The sequence below is a fragment of the Sorex fumeus genome, unplaced genomic scaffold, assembly GCF_029834395.1.
Source record: "Sorex fumeus unplaced genomic scaffold, SorFum_2.1 ptg000183l, whole genome shotgun sequence".
In the NCBI taxonomy this organism is placed as follows: domain Eukaryota; kingdom Metazoa; phylum Chordata; class Mammalia; order Eulipotyphla; family Soricidae; genus Sorex; species Sorex fumeus.
Genome location: NW_026606240.1, coordinates 7,886,704 through 7,905,943, shown reverse-complemented (window position 1 = coordinate 7,905,943; position 19,240 = coordinate 7,886,704). Strand labels below are relative to the sequence as shown.

The 19,240-nt window shown below is 39.4% G+C and overlaps 1 protein-coding gene across 16 annotated transcripts in view; it reads right to left on the bottom strand.

The window, feature by feature from the left end:
- Positions 1 to 19,240, bottom strand: part of ANK3 (ankyrin 3) — a 536,318-nt gene that overhangs the window by 184,904 nt on the left and 332,174 nt on the right. For all 16 annotated transcript variants that reach the window (XM_056107909.1, XM_056107905.1, XM_056107907.1 and 13 more), the window contains one exon: positions 13,506 to 13,604. In XM_056107909.1, coding sequence (XP_055963884.1) covers positions 13,506 to 13,604 — 99 coding nt within the window. The remainder of the gene's footprint in view (positions 1 to 13,505; positions 13,605 to 19,240) is intronic.

Genomic DNA, 19,240 nt, shown 5'->3' with positions numbered 1-19,240 from the left:
GGCGTCACACCTAAGAATAGTGAACCTACAATATGCCCTTAATAGGTTAAATATACTCAAAGCCAACCTTGAGGTAACACAATTGACTTGGGAAATACATTGAAGGAAAAACATATTTTTAATCCATTTCCTCAAAGAACTTTTTTGTTCCTTCTAAGCAAATCTATATCTATATCTATATATTATTGTAGGAAGGGCAAAAATACTAAACAAAGCACTATGGATATATACATTTGAAATATACACATTGGGCCTGGAGTCATATTTAAAGCAACTGGGTATTTGCCTTATATGTGACGACCTGGATTCAATATCTGGCATCCCATGTGGTCTGCCACACACTGGCAGAAGTAATTTCTGAGTGCAGAGCCAAGAGTTAACCCCTGAGCATTGCTGTGTGTGATCCAAAAGGCAAAACAAACAAAATACGTACACACACACACACACACACACACACACACACGGCACCAGGGATGAAGCAGCTCTGGAGTAGAGCTTTTGCCTTGCATGTGTTAGGCCTTAGATTTTTATTCCCAGCACTGCACAAAAGAACCAAGAGTGTGGGTCCAAGAGATAGTACCACTGATAGTGTGCTTGCCTTGCATAAACACAAACCAGGTTTGATTCCTGGCAACACTAATAGAACCCCATAAGGAGTGATTCCTGAGGACAGAATAGAATGAGCCCTAAGCACTGCAGAATGGGCCCTAGAACAAAATAAACAAAGGAAACAGGTGTGATGTTTAAATTAAAATCGAAAACAATGGAAAAAATACAAGTAGGATAGTGCTCAAAAAAAGTGAGTTATAGTCACCGGACATGGAGGCAATTATAGCCTATAGCAAAGCAATTCTCTGACCCATAATTCTATGTCCTGTATTTCCCCCTAAACATTGTGACTACATTCTTAATGCTGCTAGTTAGCAGTTGTAGATTAGGTCTAAGAGGACAGGAGCAACATGTTTTGAAGATTTTCTACTGCCACTGGTACTTTATATTAGCTTTCATACTGAGCTTTGACAAATTCTGAGAAAGATATCAGAACCCAGTTATAGCAGAGAATACTGTCCTGGAAGACTAACGCACTAACTGAATGTCAGATGAGTAAACGGTTGCAATTAGAACCTCTGCTCAGGTTACGTCTCCACTGGGAAGACTGGACTCCTCTTTTCAGACCAAAATTTCATTTTCGCCATTTCTAACTATAACCTCCTAGTTCCATTTTATCATGCACTCTATATAGATAAAATTAATAAGGCTCAATTCTTCTAGCCCTTTAATATTTAGAAAAACCCAATTTTGTGTGTGAACCTGGAATATAGCGTTTATGTTGTTTGTTGTAGATTTTTCTATTTTCTTCTTCATGGACCGTAACTGTCTTTTTAAAAATTTCTTTTGGGTTAATGGAGTATTATTTGTAAATCTTTGAATATATCCATATATCCATACTTCTGTAAAAAGTCTGTTTTGAGGTATACCTGGGTGGTGTGTAGGGATCACTCCCAGAAGTGCCCGGAAGACCACATGGCACCAGGGATCAAACCCAGGCCTCTTGTATGAAAGCATGCACTCCAACCCTTTAAACTACTTCCCAGGCCCTACACCTGATTTTTGTCATCATCAGAATATTTATAGTTATAATTATAAAAGCCAACATGGTATAGCCTAATATTCCCTCAAATTAAAAATTTTAAATTCATATTTTTCAATTCTAGAATTGCTGCTTGGTTCGGTAAAAGGACAACTCTCTTTTTCTGGGATTCTTTTTTCATTACATGTCTTTTCCCCTTAAGATTAGTTAAGGCATCTGTCTACTTATTTAAAAGCTTGCTAATTCTAATATCTCAGTCATCTGTTGGTGTTGGGTTGGTTCCTATTAGCTTTTCTTTCTTATAATAAGCCACATTTCCACATTCTCATTTCCTAATTTCCCCTCACACAGAGAAAAATCTAAGTTATATGCTGGATTTTGTGGGTTGTATGCTATAAAAACTAAACTTATAGAGGTCAGACTTTTGACGGCAGGTCTATTTCAGTTTTGTTCCTATTCCTATGGTGATTCCTTTGGTCATAATTAAAAGGATCTGGGCATAATCACAACTCCTAAGATGCAGTCCTTATGTAATTTCAATAAAAGCTGGAGATGTTCATCATTCTGATATGAAAATTCTGTCTTCCTTATACACGAAGCTGAACTTTCATCTTTGCTTTAAACTTTGAGCTGTAATTTCCTTCTGGCCTTTTGGAGTTTTCTTTTATACTGTCATAGTATAGGAGTCACTCAAAGATTATGGAAAGTTTAAATGTGGATTTGGGCACAGCCCACTTTGTGGTTTCCTTCTTTTAGTTATTTCTCCCTAAATATTCACTCATATAGCTCCAAAGTTGATCCTCTGGTCTCAAACTAATAAAGTTGTGTTTTTTTTGCAAGAGTTTTATATACAGAACTGTCCTTTTCTCTTTCTCATATAAACATAAATATCATCCTGTTAATTTTTTCAAAAGTGGAATTCATCTGACTGCATGCTAGCTTTTGATTGCCTTTTCAGAGGGCCTCCAGATATATTTTGAAAATTTTTTCTTTCATAGCTTTGGATTCCTTATGAGCAGGAAGTTTAATATAATGTAAGCTAGCTCACCACTAATCATAATTTATACTTTTGAATGAAAATACATTTAGCCTTTGTAGACTAAACCAGAATAGCTTTTGTTTCTATCATATAGTACTCTGGGAAGAGCCCTTCTAGGAACAGATCATTCCTTTTATATCATTCTTAGAACATGTTGCTTGGAACAGAAAGCTACCTCAAATTAATATTCATGATTAAAAAACTAATGACATGTAAAAATACTGTTTCTTTACTTAGGAAAGGAAGATAATATTAAAGATACTCGGTAACTACAAAGAATAGTTATGTGCCTAATGGATGTAGCTTTTTATTTTTTAATGATTTTTAAATTTATTTTGGCTTTCTGGGTCACACCCAGTTATTCTCAGGGGGGCTGGAGCGATAGCACAGCGGTAGGGCGTTTGCCTTGCACGCAGCCAACATGGCCGACCCGAGTTCGATTCCTCCGCCCTCTCGGAAAGCCTGGCAAGCTACCGAGAGTATTCGATATGCCAAACACAGTAACAACAAAGTCTCCAATGGAGATGTTACTGGGCCCGCTCGAGCAAATTGACGAACAACGGGAGGGCCTTTACTTTTTACTTTTTTACTCTTGGCTCTGCACTCAGTAATTAGTCCTGGCAATGCTTGGGGGCATATGGGATGCTGGGAATTAAACCCAGATCAGCCGCATGCAAGGCAAATGCCTTACCCGCTGTACTATAGCTCCAGTCCAGATGTAGCTTTAAAAAAAAAATAGGATATGCTTGTTACCACTATACATCAAGGAAAAATAATGACTTTCTAAAGTACCAATACTTGTAACCACATAGTAGTGAGTTAAAATAAAAATTCTCGAGTTGACTATACAGATTTTTTAAAGAGAACTAGGTGTAAGTGACACGTGATGTTTACATAAAACTTTTGAATTTCTATTGGGTAAAGAAATCAACTGAAATAAACTCATTAGGGAAAAGTTTGCTATAGTTTATCTGCTCGGAACTAGTTGGAACTTTCAAAAACATTTTTCCTACCAAGGAATTTTCTTTTTTTGTCAGAGGAGCGCTGGGGTTTTGTGCCACACTGGTGAGTTCGGTGACTATTTCTGGTTCTACACTCAGGGGTCACTTCTTGTGGTGCTCAGGGATTGAACTTGGGATGGTCGCATGCAAGGCAAGTGCCTAAGTCCCTTACTATCTCTCTGGCCTCTGAGCTATTTGAATTTGGAGACGCTAAGAGCATCTTGTGATCACTTGTCCCCCTGCCCTCCTTTTATATTATAATAATTTTGGTATTTTGTTTTGTTTTTGGGTCACATCCAGAAGTGCTTAGGAATCATTCCAGCCAGGGCCTAGCAGACCAAATAGGAAGCTGGGGATTGAAACTGCATAGGCTGCATACAAGGCAAGCACCCTACCTACTATACTATTGCTCTGGCCCCTTTTTAAGAACAATTGTTATGGAGCAGTTTAAAATCCACAACAAAATTGAGGGAAGTTACTGGTGTGTTTTAAATAAAAATGCTTTCAACGAACTTCTAATATATTTGTGACAAAATGAAAGAGCACTTTTTAACAAGTCAAATATTTTCAAGTTAGTTTTGATTAATGTGGAAACCTACAAGGATGATGCTCTTTGGTACCTTGACAAAGCACAATAATAGAATCCATAGATAGGTCTAAAAATTAGAAAGACCTAAGTGGAATCTCATTAGTTGTATTACGATGGTGGTTATACAACTACTCACAGAGACCCAACAAGACAATTAAAAGGCAAGAATTAGCTAAAATGATAGCCTCGATTTAGGAACCCAAAGAAGGACATGGGACCATAGATCAATAAAAAAGGGACCAGAGAGATAGGACAGGTGGTAAGTTGCCTTGCATATGATCTACCCCAGTTCAATCCCTGATACCACATATGGTCCCCCAAACACCACCGCAAATTATTCCTGAACACAGTGCCAGGAATAGCCCTTCAACACTGCAGTCTCAGAGGGTCAAACTGATAACAGAGATCACGAACAGGTCTGAAGCTGAAGGAGGCGGCCTGAAGTCAACTAGGGAAATAACTGCTTGCAGTCTGAAGGAGAGAGTCTATTGGATTATAGTTCCAAGCATTTTAGGCTTAACATTAGGGTATCCTTTCTCCTTCTGCAGGGAGCTTAGGTTGACTGAATTACACTCACTAAAGTGATCCTGGGTGCACACTCAATTATAGCTGGGAACTCCCAATCTTTCATGTTTATCTTTGCGTCCCACTCCCCCTATCAGTTTGTCACAAATATCTCCAGATACAGTAATCTGACCTCAGTTTCTTATACCTGAAAAGGTAGGTCCCATCAAGGGACTTGGACTGAGATGGACCCAGACCAAGTCATAAGCTACCCTGGCTTCGACACTGGACAAATTAAGGGCCATAAGAAGTATAAGTTAAGAGCATAGTCATGGAATAAACTCTGTCACAACCCAAAAAAGAAGTAACTGAATAAGGACCCTATAGGGGTTAGCAAAAACTAACCAGGTCTGAGGACTGTAGTCTGAGAAATATAGCAAGATGTCCCCAAGAAAAGATAGCATTTGCCATGAGTCCAGAAAGACCATTTTAAACTTAATCTTGGACTATATATAGATTTTATAGAGAAAAGTCTAAATCTTACTGTGTCTGTACAAAATAACTAGAATATTAAGTAAATTGAATGTGATTGTTTAAATAGATTACCAGTAAAAGAAAGGAGAAAGCAATATGCCCCTACATGGAATTCTGCCCCTGGGGGAATCACCTAGATGAAATACAGAATTCTGAGGCCCCTAGATGGAATGCTAGGTAGATCTCCTAGAAGAATTTCCCCTGAAGAAGGGGCTTTACATCTGTTCATTGTTTATGTTAATGTTAAACCACGCCTATGTTTTACTGCTGCATCCCAACCCTTCATGATTTCTCTATAATAATCCTAACTGATTTGAATAAAACACCATTGGTTACCAGCCTATGAGCCCGTTCCTTCATCCATCAGCTGAGGGAGGACGGTCATTGGTCCCCAGTGCCCCAGTGTACCCCAGTCACCACGGGATGATAACTCAGACAGAGTCTAGCCATGGTAGCTGCTGGGAACACCAAGAAGAGACATTAGAAAGGGCAGGAGATACCAAGGAATAAGGACTGGTTAGAAGATGATCTGGTGTGTATTCTGACATAGGAAATGGAGTGGTAGGATGTGTATGCAAGACGAGCACCTGACAGGCATTGCTGGGCTGAGATACCACTTCAGTTGTTAAGAACAAGGGTAAAAAGGTAGACCTACAACCTCTACGTCTGTATAATAACATTGGTTTGTCCTTTCTGCCTCGCCATAGGGAGCTTAGGTTTACTGGATTACTCTCATCACAGTGCTCCCATTCCTTTGTGTTTATTTGTGTTCTGTTGACTTGTAAATATTGTTTTTTATCTTCTCCAATATCGCCCAATCTGTCATCTACAAACTGTTCACTCGAGTCATCCTGAATAGGATTAGTAGAACACTAGATGAAGGACAACCATGTGAACAAGCTGGATTCCGAAAAGGATTCAGTACCATCGACCATATCCACACGATTACTAAGCTCATTGAGGTTTCTCAGGAGTTCAAGATGCCGCTCTGTCTAATTTTCATTGATTTAAAGAAGGCCTTTGATTCTGTTGAGACGGAAGCAGTCATAGAAGCCCTAGCCAATCAGGGTGTACAAACTCAATACATCAGGATCCTTCGTGAGCTCTATTACAGATTCACTACCAGGATCTCACCATTCTACAAAGAAGTAATCATCCATGTCAAGAGAGGGGTTCGGCAGGGTGATACCATTTCACCAAAACTTTTCAGTGCCACCCTCGAGAACATCATGCGACGACTGGAATGGGAGTGAAGATAGATGGTTGGCAACTACACCACCTCTGCTTTGCTGATGACATCGTTCTAATAACACCAAACATCAGTCAAGCAGCACAAATGCTGACTGACTTCAACCGTGAATGTGGAAAGGTCGGACTACAGCTGAATCTTACGAAGACAATGTCTATTGTTTAATGTTTATAAGAAACAGCCTTGTTCCTGATGCTCCATTCGCTCTCAACGGAACCACCATCTCCGAATGCAACAGTTATATATACCTAGGTCGAGAAATAAACATGATGAATGACCTGGCACCTGAGTTGCGCAGGAGGAAAAGAGCGGCTTGGAATGCCTTCAAGAGTGTTGAAGAAATAAATAAGAGGACAAAGAACCTCCAGCTATGAGCACATCTCCTGGATTCCACTGTTCTTCCTGCATTAACATATGCCTCAGAGACCTGGGCCCTACGAAAACAGGATGAGAACACTATTTGGGTCTCTCAAAGAGGAATCGAAAGAGCTATGCTTGGAATATCACGATTCACTCAAATGAAAGATAGAATCCGGAGTTCTGATCTTCGTCAATGCTCTAGAATCAGGGATGCTGTCTCATTTGCCAAGGCATCAAAAATCAGATGGGCTGGACATGTAATGAAGTTTACAGACAACCACTGGACTAGAGCCATTACTGACTGGATTCCACGGGATGTCAAAAGGTCACGTGGACGCCCACCTACAAGATGGTCAGACTTCTTTGTCAAGACCCTGAATGATCGGTTTGAGGCTCTGCATGTTCCTAGAACGAACAGATGCCATTGGGCTACGCTAGCACGCAACAGGGATGAATGGAGATGTTACTGGCACCCGCTCGAGTAAATCGATGAATAACGGGGATTAAATGATTAAGTGATTAAGATCTTCTCCTTAAGTCCTTTGCATAGTTAATTCAGAGCAATGTCTTTTTTTTTGTATGGGCACAAGAAGAAGCTATTGCTTGGGAGTTAACTGACTCTTAATGATTTTTACCTCCTGGACATCTCTTCTCTCAACTTAAGCTTCAGTTGCCCTTACTTCCTAGCACTCCAAAAGCAGGGTCCCAATGAGAGACTGGATGGACCCAGAGCAAGTGGTGAGCTATGTGCTACCCTGGCATCAAAATGGGCGTGGTCAAAGTGCCATAATGCTTAACTATAAGAGCTTGGTCATGGACAAATGCTGTCATGATCCCAAAAAGTATAACTAGACTCAGACCTGCTAGAACCCTAGCAGGAGTGATTGATCTGGCTTGAGCACTCTAGTCTGAGTCTGTGGCAAGAGGTTCCCAGGAGAGCTGCCCTCCAAGCCTCAATGTATCTCTTGCTGTGTCCATACAAAAATAACTACTAAGAAAATGTAGAATTAAGATGTCAATTAAGATGTTAATTAAGCTAATGGACTAAGGAGAAGAGGAACACCCCTAGGTGGCTTTTCCACCCTTGCACCTGATGGGCAGTCAGGAAGTGCTTTGTTATGTTGATTTTGCTGCCAGACTGGGTATAGCATCAACCCCCAGTACTGGGAAGTTGGAGAGAGATGAGAGAGTCGGTGGGAGAGGAGAGAGCGAGCAGGGCAGCAAAATGGATCCTGGAGAGATGAGCGAGAGAGACAGGAGGAGACAGGAGGAGACGGGAGAGAGACTGAAACAGGTGTATGGGGAGAATGGAATAAATGGCAACTGATCAATCAGCCGGCTTAGCGCTCGTTTCCTCCTCCGTCTGCCCCATACCTGGGCCGCCCCAGCTGGGCGAGTGGCCCGAGACCACCCAACCCAGGCAGCGAGGGGGAGAGCCACCGGGTGCCTCCCTAGCCACCTGGAGATTATACATATGTCCTGAGGATGAGGTCGGCAGGTAGCTAGGGAAAGGCCCTTTGCAATGAAACAAAGTTTCATGGAAGAAGAATTCTAGGAATGACCCACCTTGTGGATACAGAAAACAAAGGCCTGAGGCCTGATAAGACCATCCGCAGACCCTGAGGATATAGGCCTCCCCTTGAAGTTCCTCTTTTTGGACCTCCCTGGTAACCTCCTTAGCAACGGACTTTTACCCGGGAAGAGGCCCCACGTGGGGACAGGCTGGGGAAACCCTATAAAGGCCACCTGGAACAAAGGAAGGGCGCGCATGTGCTGCCCGAGCCCATGTGCTGCTTGCGCCCATGTGGCTGAGCACATGTGGTGCCCGAGCACATGTGTCGCCCGCATCTCCCCTCTTGAGATGTGTACTTTCATGCTTTCGTGTCTAATGCTAGGATGTGTGCAGGGGCTCTCTCCACCCTCGGAGAAGCCCGCCTTCTCTCTGGACGCGTTACTCTCACTCTCTTACTCCCCATTCCCCTGCTTATCTGCTTATCCCTTTCTCTCCCTCTCCAAAAATCCTCCAAATAAAATCTATTTATTTCACTGCTTTTCTACTCCTGAAATTCCTTTCTGCGAGGCGAGACAAGAACCCAGTAACCCTGGGTCCCGGGTGGCAGAGGCGGGTGAGGAGAAAGTGACCATCTTTCTCTTCCCGGCTTCACATGAGTCACCCGTGGGGCCCACCGACATCAAGGAGAAATGCCTCCCTGATTCACTTCATTCTTGAAGACGGCAGCAGGAAGTTACTTGGAACACATGGCATAAGATTTATGATGATCATCTGGGTTGTAGTTGGGAGTAGAGAGTCTCTGTGGCTCTATGGCCACACAGGACTCTATGGCCACAGTTTGCTCATCAGTGGCAAACGATTCAGTTCAGTCCCTATGGGCCTCCTTGTGGATGATGATTGTGAGAGGGCTTTGCTTCTTTATTCCCTGTGTTAGTTTGGAATGACTCAGGCATATAAGAGAGAAGATACATGTGCTTTGTTCTCAGCACTCGATTGCATTGGTTCTGGAATTCAGCTCCCTTTTCCCCACCTACTTTCATCTACTAATAAATCTCCAGTTCCCCATTCAGAAAATTATCACTCTCCCTCCGCCTTCATCTTTCAAAATTTTAATCATGGAAAACTGCACAGGACATTTGTCACCTTAAACACTTTGGTTAAATAGTAAAATAGTACCTAGTACATTTACATTGTCAGGCAAACAAACCATTTATTTAAGATGCCTGAATGTTCTGGAGTCTGGTTATAACTCCTATCTCCAAGGTGGAACCACTGAATGAAACTGTCCATCTCAATTTCTTACTTCCCAGATGTTTCACTTGTAATGAGTACATCACAGGAACAATGTTTTTGGTGAATCAAGTCAAGGATTATTACTAGACTATCAAATTGTTAGATTTTTCTATTCCAGATGCCAAATTAGCAAGAATTAAGTTTGGAGATAAAGGCAGCTATATTTTCTACCGAATTTAGAACCGACCTAAGCATGAAGCCTACGGTGGAAAGTAAAAGGACTTCTGGCAACACTCAAGTTTCTGGATTAATAATGCTTGAAGCTATTCCCTATAAATTGTGCCATTATTGGAATAGTAAGTCCGCTCATTTTTGATGTAAAAAGGTGGGGCACTGAGGTAAAGGTGGAGGTAAGTGGTCAGTGTAGTAGAAGGTGGGGGTAGTATGACACTGTATGCATGAGATTAAGAGCATGGTAAATCATGGTGCCACAAATAAAATTTTTCCATTAAAGAATTTCAATTAAAAATTAAAATCTAGAGTTTTTGTGTTACTTCAAATGCTCTTGTCAATGGGTATATCTCAAAACTCTAAGAAGACAGTCACTGTCATTGTCATTGTCCTCCTGTTGTTCACTGATTTGCTTGAGCAGGCCCAGTAACATTGTGAGACTTGTTATTGCATTTGGCATATCGAATATGCCACGGGGAGCTTGCCAGGCTTTGCCATGCGGGCAAGATACTCTTGGTAGCTTGCTGGGCTCTCCAAGAGGGTACTGTTAGAATTTTATCTCTGTGATTATCTTATGATTACACAATATTTAATATTTCACAAAGATGTTTTTAATTTCAGCATTGTCTTACAACTGCATGCCTCCTAGATATTCAGGCATGCAATGTTTCAACACTAATTTCACCTTTATTATGTCAACAGCCATTAAGAGACCGGAACAAATGAAGGAGGAACCTTAGCTTTAAGTCCACAGCTGATTCTTGTCTCTAAGAGGGAGGACTGGTGTGCACCAGGCCAGATTGTCGGTATAGCTGGTTGGTGCCATGTAGGCATTAGATGGGTAGACTGATAACAATGTCTATTTTCTCAAGCACTATAGGATTGAGTTGCTCAAGCTTGAATTCATGAAAAATTTTGTTTTCTGTTTTTAGGCTTGTTCCCAGGGCTTTCTGGCATTTTAGCTAATTCCTTCCCTTTCGCCTCACATCTGGTCACTACTCAGGCACTTTGGCAACAGAGAAGAGAAGCTTCGATAAGGGAAATACAAAATAGGTCACATATTTGGGATATGTACTACATGTTCTTCCATGTGGTCTCCCAGGAATTCAGTCTGTGCCCAGTTAAAACCCTCACACCTGCCCCACTCCGTGTTGGACAAGAACACAATGGCAGGCTTCTCTATTCTCAGATTCCCCAAGTTTCCTTCACACCCCATACATCCTTCACACAACACAAAGGGAACCCTGATTTTAGTGAAAATCAAATGAATGGCCCAAAGGAGGTTTTATCACTGTATCACTGTCATCCTGTTGTTCATCGATTGCCTCGAGCAGGCCCCAGTAACGTCTCCTTCATCCTACCCTGAGATTTTAAAAAATGCCACATTCGAGGTTCTTTCAGGGTGAGGAGAATGAGATGCATCATTGTTATTGGTTACCAAAAATAAGACAGCATCTTCAAACAGGGAGGTAAAACAGCTAAAAAAACAGCCGCAGACTGAATTTGCCTTTTTATTTGATTCTGGGTTTCTGATATTCATTTCTGGAGGTTTTGTGTTTTTCATTCTGACCCTCTCCTATTTCTATCTAATTCTCTCATCTCTGTCTATTGTTCCTTACAACCTCTATAAATAGACGGACGACAGTTGGTTAAAGACCTCTAGTGTTTGAAGCAATAGTTGAACTTTCTTTGCCCATTGGCAATTGCTTTATATTAAATAATGGAGTCATCTGGAAATAAGGATTTAATTTCTTCCTTTTTCTAGTCAGACCATCCTTTAGGGGATAACTTCCATTTTCTTTGTTCATCTTCTCTGGAATCCTCCCTCCCTCTCTCCCTCCCTCTCCCCCTCACGGGTTTTGTCTGCAATTCAAGAGATTGAACATTGAATTAGGATCAAAGTAAGCGCTGTGTCCCTGAGTCACATCTATGACCCCAAACTTCACATGTTTTAGACACAAACATGATCTTTAGGGTCAATAGTCATCAAGAAAAAGAAGTTACAATATTTTGCAAAGTATCTATACTCGAACTGCTTTTAGGGTCAGATTACAGGAGGACAAACTATCATCTTTTGGGGGGTAGGGAAGGTGTCTTATCTTTCCAATCTAGCTGTGTATGACAAAAAGTGGGCACTGAATATTCAGTGCAGTGAGTCACAAATGAAGGAATAAATCACAAAGCCATGAGATTCAAGATTTAGTTACTGCAGGACAATTTTAGAAACATGGAGATACGATTCTTGGAAAGAGAAGCACCGAGTTGCTGAAGATATAATTATTAGACAGGAAAATTACCCAAAACCCTTAGTCAGGTGGATGCTAATGGCAAGATTCCCTTTTCATCACACTTGTTCACACTTCAAAACAAACCTACAGGATGATGAAAAAGAAAATCCCTTAGCTACAAGTTTAATGATAATTGGATCCCTGAATTATAGCAGCAATGGCTGAACTTTACTTCTGACCTATTTTATGCCATCAGAGTTTACAAACATTGGCTTGATTATTGCAACAACACTTTAAGGTTGTCCTTAATTTTATTTTCAGATGGAGAAACAATAAGCAGGAGATAAAGAACCTACCAAAATCAACTAGTCAAACTAACAGTCTGGAGTCTGGGGTTAAAATCTGATTCTAAATGTACTTTTCTAACTTCTAGATAATTCACTGTGACAAGTAATATGTCAAACATCTATCTAGACAGATTTGTGGTTCTTAAAAATTTCACTGGGGAAAAACTGCATGAATTTTAATTGTAACCATTTATACATTTTATCGGTATCAATCATATTCATATTGTTGACTAATACTATTTCTAGAACTTTTCCACCAAACAAAACTAAAATTCTATACCTAAAGAGCAACAAGCACTTCTGATTTTCCTACTCCCAGGCCCCAGAAAATCATTATTATATTTCTTTCTGTGCTTTTGACCAATCTGAGTACCTTATAACATAAAGGACTTGTTCTTTTGCGATTAGATTTTCACTTGGAATGAGGTCCTCAAGCTTCACCCATGCGATTACATGTGATATGTTTTACTTAAGGTTCAATAATATTCCATGGTGTATCACATTTTGGACTGTTTACAGTGGCCATTGTTAATAATGCTGCAGTATACACCGTGTGCAAAAAGCACTCTAAGATACAGTTTTCCACTCTTTTAGGCATATTCCCCAAAGTGGAATTGTCTCAGGTGGTAATTTCATTTTTTCTTTTTTGATGGGCCTCCTTACTGCTTTTTATAGAAATGACACTATTATACATTTCCAGCAGCAGTGCAGAAAGGTAGACATTCTTGCTTTAGAGTTAACTACAAGCATTAGTAACAACCTGATCAAATAGCTCATTTTGCAGTATCAAGTAATGATAAGTTTTGAAAATTTAACTTATCTAAAACTCTGGGCCTTCTAATTCTGATCTAGTTCTGTAACTAAAGTTAGGCACTATATAAACATATGCTAAGTGTTTGTAAACATGGCTCATCATACCAATTTGGAAGAGGATTAACTATTATTTCCAGAGAGAACAAGAAATGGAAAAACAAAACAAATGAACACAAAATAAGACCAGTGTTGAATCAGGGAAAAGGCATCGCCAAAAAATATCACTTTATCCTCAGAAAGAAGTATATGCATATACATAAACTGCATTCTTACCCTGGTTTTGGCATCGATCTTAGCTCCTCGATCAAGTAATAGTTTTACCATATTGGCATTTCCTCTTTTTGATGCGACATGTAAAGGTGTAATGTCATTCTGTGGAACAACAGGAAACAAAATTGGCATCATAAATTTGACCAAAACATTGCTTCCAAAATAATCCCAAATATATCCTTGTATAATACAAATAAACATTGTATATATACAAATAAACATTGATTTTCCATCGTTTTTCTTTTAATCATGGCCGACCCGAGTTCGATTCCTCCGCCCCTCTCGGAGAGCCCGGCAAGCTACCGAGAGTATCTCGCCCGCACGGCAGAGCCTGGCAAGCCACCCGTGATGGATTCGATATGCCAAACACAGTAACAACGAAATCTCCAACGGAGACGTTACTGGGCCCGCTCGAGCAAATCGATGATCAACGGGAGGGCTTTTTACCTTTACCTTTCTTTTAATCATCAAGGGTCTAAATACTTCCCCAACATTTCTCTCTTGACTATAATTTCTTTCAGAAGGACCAGGGTTGGAGCAATAGTACAGTGGGTAAGGCGTTTCCCTTGCATATGGTCAACTGGAGTTTGATCCTTAGCATTCCATATGGTCCCTCAAGCACCATCAAGAATGACTGAAGAGTGCAGAGCCAGGAATTAGCCCCTGACACCAGGTGTGACAAAAACAACACAAATCAAACCCAAACCAAAAGACAAAAGGAGCCCAAGGCCAGAAAGATTTTGCCTTGCATGCAGCTGACCCTGATGACCTGGCAATGCACATGGTCCTCTCAATCATACCAGGAGTCAGCCCATCTCTCTCCACTCCTGCAAAAAGGAGATCTCAAAGGTCATATTTAGAGAAGGAAGCTTTACTTTTTGTTTGCAGTGATTTTATAATGAGATCAGAATTTTGTTTTCTCCCAAATTTTGTACTTTTACATTAACATATTTTGCTACAATAGTGGCTAATGATTTGTCGACTAAGAGCCTAGATTGAGTTTAAGGAATGCATTACTCAGAGCCTTCTCTGGGTTCTTTTGAGTGAAAGAGGTCAAGGAGAGTGAGTTACATAAAATGGGCAATCTTTCCTGACTACAGAGAGTCACCAGAGTTCTCTGCAGTGAGAACTGGAGAGTTGGATAAAACGTAATCACAGGCATTGGTGGCAATCACACAGAACACTAATGAAAAAACCAGTTGTTGAGAAACTGCTGTTTTGTTAGGATAATCTTAAATTCTAATCATGCTTTATTGGTATAATACTTCTTCCCTTTAAACACCTTACAGGTGTTATGATTGTTTCAAGACTGTAAAACACCTTATAAAGCACAAAACTTCTTATTTGGTTCCTCATTCTTGAGTAACAGCAACATGGGCTAATGATTTGTTGTCAACAAAAGTTAATTGTATAATAAAGGAGTTAAGTTTATGGAGAAACTTGTTCTTGGATAGCGGATACAACATAAGAGTTGCCAGATTTGATGATTTTTCTGTTAGAACTTTTGAACTTTTCTCTATTTCATTTAATACTCAGAATTCTCACAATTCCATAAATATTTTGAACTGCAATGTCTATTTTACAGATATGGACACCGTCAGCAAAACCAGGATTCATTTCAAATCTGACTCAAGTACATGCCTTTTACACAGCACCTTATGGCAAAACATTTCAAACAGATGTAAAGTCTGAGAGAATAGGAATGAGTTTTATGAGTCTTCACCATTGATAATTCAATAACTATCAATCTTTCCTAATATTAATACCTCAACATCTTTACATTGTTTTCTTACTGAGAGGATTTAAAAGGGGAAAATAATTTTCAGCATCATTTTTTTCACGCATAATCACAAAAAAATCTTTTAAAACAAAATACCACAATATCATGATAACAATTAAAGCATGAAAAACTGTTCTTCACAACAATACTGTTAAAGTTTAATTTCTTCCATTATTTTGAATTATCTCAGTTGGGTGTTTAAATTAAAAGGTCTACATGTTGCATCAGATTAAAATCAGACTCTCAAAGTCTGCATAATTTATTTGGTAAGATTTCTACATTATAAATTTGGCTAACTGTAAGAACAAAATAGAGTTTAACATAGAAAACCCTTTTCCCGTGGGTTTTCTATGAACTTCTTGTTAAGCGTTTTTGGATATTAAATGTTCTCCAATCTGACGAACCCTTTTGACCTGACTATTCTTAGATGCTAAATTATAAGTCAGCAATGCATTCATTAGATGAAGAAGAAAGAGATCTGAATAAAATAAATTTGTTCTAGAAATGATGGTGGCAAATAGATTTAGTATTTCTAGACCAGGGTAGGTAAACCTTTTTCCAAAGAACCAAGATAACAAATATTTTTGGTTTTGCCTGCCATAAATCTCTATTCCAATTATTTCTCTAACAGTCATATACAAGCAGTTATAGTTAGGGAATGAGAATGGCTGTGCTTCAATAAAACTTTATTTACAAAAATAGACATGGCAAGTTTGGCCTGGAAGCAATCATCTCCTGTCCCTGCAGACAAACTAGCTTATGAACGTAAAACAACCTACTGTGCATAGCATATTCTTTGGTCCTCAAGATAGTAAGAGGCCTTATTAGTGTGAGGAAAAGGTTGAAAGAAGAACTTTATTTCTTGTTGACCTTATGATTATTTTGCTTCTCTCTCGCAAGTCCAACAGCCCTAAAGAAGCATAGTGGATGGATTATCATACTGAATGCTCCCTGGCCAGAGTGCGATATGATTCATCACTTCCCCGTGTGAGTCAGGCCGTACATGCTATTTCCCTTTAAAAATGTGCCCTGGCCTAGTTGAGAAAGACTTAATTAACCTTTATCACAAGTAGGCTAATTTTAGTGAGAGGAAGAGCTGTATAATTTTGCTCTCTTCCATATTCATGTACTCTCTCATATAGTGATATGTGGATGTCAAAAGGGTGCTTTGAATTTTTAACTCCCACAGATTTTTACACATCTCTGAGCGCCCCCCCCCCCCGAAGAAATGCTTTATATTTCTGTAACACTTAAAAAAAAAGTGTTATAGAGGGCTTACACTTACATAAACTTGAATTTATTTTCACAACCATCTACCGAAAAAAAAATTCCTTAATCTCTTTGGCAGAGGACTAAAACTGGTTAGTAATAAAAATGCTTTATGCCCTACTATGCACAAGGCCTGGTGTCACATTTCCAATTGTTTAAGTAACCAATCAATCACAGAATCCCAACATTCCCAAAGTTCAATGCTGCCCTAGACAAAGGAATTGCTTAAGAAAACCCTCAAATGCTGCTGGTGAAATTTAAATTTGTATATGCTTGCTGGTATGCGATTTGGTAGAACATATGAAAAACCTTTAAATCTACAACAACAAACCAAGGCTGTGGTTGATGGCCACAGCAGAAAAAGTAGGAAAGTAGTAGGCAATTGCTGCGCTTAGAGAGATGTTCTCCATGCTGTCAGAATAGAGGGAAAGTTGAGTGGGAGAACTGAACCCAGGTCACATTTCTGGCACCTTGTCCGAAGCATACGCAAGGACAGCCCATATCTGGGGAAATGTGCAGCCTGTAGCAGCCTCAAGCAAAATGTAAATTCTGCTCAACATTTTTTTAAATTTTAGACATTATCACTTGTAATAATGTCATTTATTTATTTATTTAGGTGGTAGTGGGGGGGGGGGGGAGGTTAGAACACACCTGGTAATGCTCAGGGGTTACTCCTGGCTCTGCACTCAGGAGTCACTCCCAGCAGTACTCAGGGGACCACAAGGGATGCCGGGGATTGAACTCAGGTTGGCCAAATGAAAAGCACGTGCCTTCCCCACTGTGCTCTCTCTCCAGCCCCTTCTGCTAAACTCTTGACTAAAGTGACTCAACTTTCTACACTTACAGCCTGATGGAAGGGGTGTGCCCATTTCCAGACACAGCTATTATTTACCCCATTCTCCCATTATAATATAGCTCCCCGTGACGTACTCGATATGCCAGACACAGTAACAACAAAGTCTCCAATGGAGACGTTACTGGGCCCACTCGAGCAAATTGATGATCAACGGGAGGGCCTTTACTTTATATATTGTATACAGTTTATTTTGCATTATACCTGGTGAAAAGAGGGAATTACATGCACTGAAAATTAAGGAATGTTAGCAATGAGGGAAAATTCTTAAGACAGAGTCAAAGCACATATTTGATAAGAAAAACCTCAATATCCAGAGTAAATTCCTTTGCCTGGCTCACTGATAGATGTCACACAACTGAGGAAAAAAAATCAGAATATAAAGACATATTAATACGAAGGACCTAAAACAAAGGCCTAAAAAAAGAGTGGAAAATCAGAAAAGAGCATGTACGAACTCGGAGTCAATATATACCAGCAGACCGAAGTGGCATAAGGAGAAGAGAAAGAAGGGACAGGGGGAATATCTGAAGAGATGATGGTCAAGAATAATCTCACAGTAACAGATACATAAACAAATCATAACATTGTTTGTCAAAATGATGTAATATGGAAAAATACTGATATTTGCATATCCTGAAAATAAATATTCTCAAGATGAGAATTCTGTACTTTATCCTTAAAGCTGAGAGAAAAAGAAAGACTTTTAAATATAAAAGCTAGAACATCCATTACCAACAGGTCCGCTATTTAAAATATATTCGAGGAAAGGTTTCAGGCAGTAGGAATGATTTCAGACAGAAATGAAAATCTGCACTAGTAGATAAATCACAAAAATCGAGTGTAGAAATAGAAACAATTAAATGTGTGGATGTCAAGATAAGAAAAATTAAAAGCATGTCACCAACCACATCTAGATGGGAGGAAATAATTGGAATTACATTTTTTCAGTCTCTTACACTATATGTAAAGTGACAACACTTGAAAGTGGGCCTAAATAATATGGGAAATATATTAATAAATAAGTGTTAAAAAGACGCCAAATAAGACAAAAATTTGCTCTCAATTTTATACATAAATGTATGCATGTAGATATTATAAGAAGGCTGTAAGAATACTGGCAGTTTATCTTTGCAGTGGGATTATAAGTTATCTACATATGAATTTATAAAAGAGTTCTAATGAATACATTTGCACAATGTACAATAAAAAAGGTTCTACTGTTTAAAAATTGTTGCTTGACATCATGATATCAATTGATATTGATATCAATCATGATATCAATATCATGATATCAATCACCATGGCATAGAGAGATAAAACAAGTGAATATACAGTATTGAATAATGACCAAAACTTGGTCATGAGTTATAAAGACTCAGATTACCAAGCAGTGGGTGGCAGGGAACAGGGTAAAAGGGAAGGAAGAGGTAAATTAGAAGTAAGAGAAGGTATTGATGGGAGGGAGAGGGATGCAGCAGCATTCTACATTCATACTACATTAACACTGCTGTAACTGTGTTACCTAAAATATAATGAAATAAAAAATTTTAAACCAACTGTTGCTTAATTTGTAGTCCTCCTACCAGTTCCCACGACTCTTCACTTCTGGCAGCTTGAGAAAGGTTTTTATCAATATATTAATTTTGAACCTAATAATTGAACACTGAGAGAACCTATTAAATCTGGAGAGATCTTGAAGGCAAATTCATGTTACTATTTCCCCCATTTAAAGTAGAGAAATTAGTGTGGCTGGAGTCAAAGATTTCTATGCTCTTCCAAGAAGAAACAGGCTCTAAAATTTGAATATAAACAAATTTAGTCTAATCTTAAAGC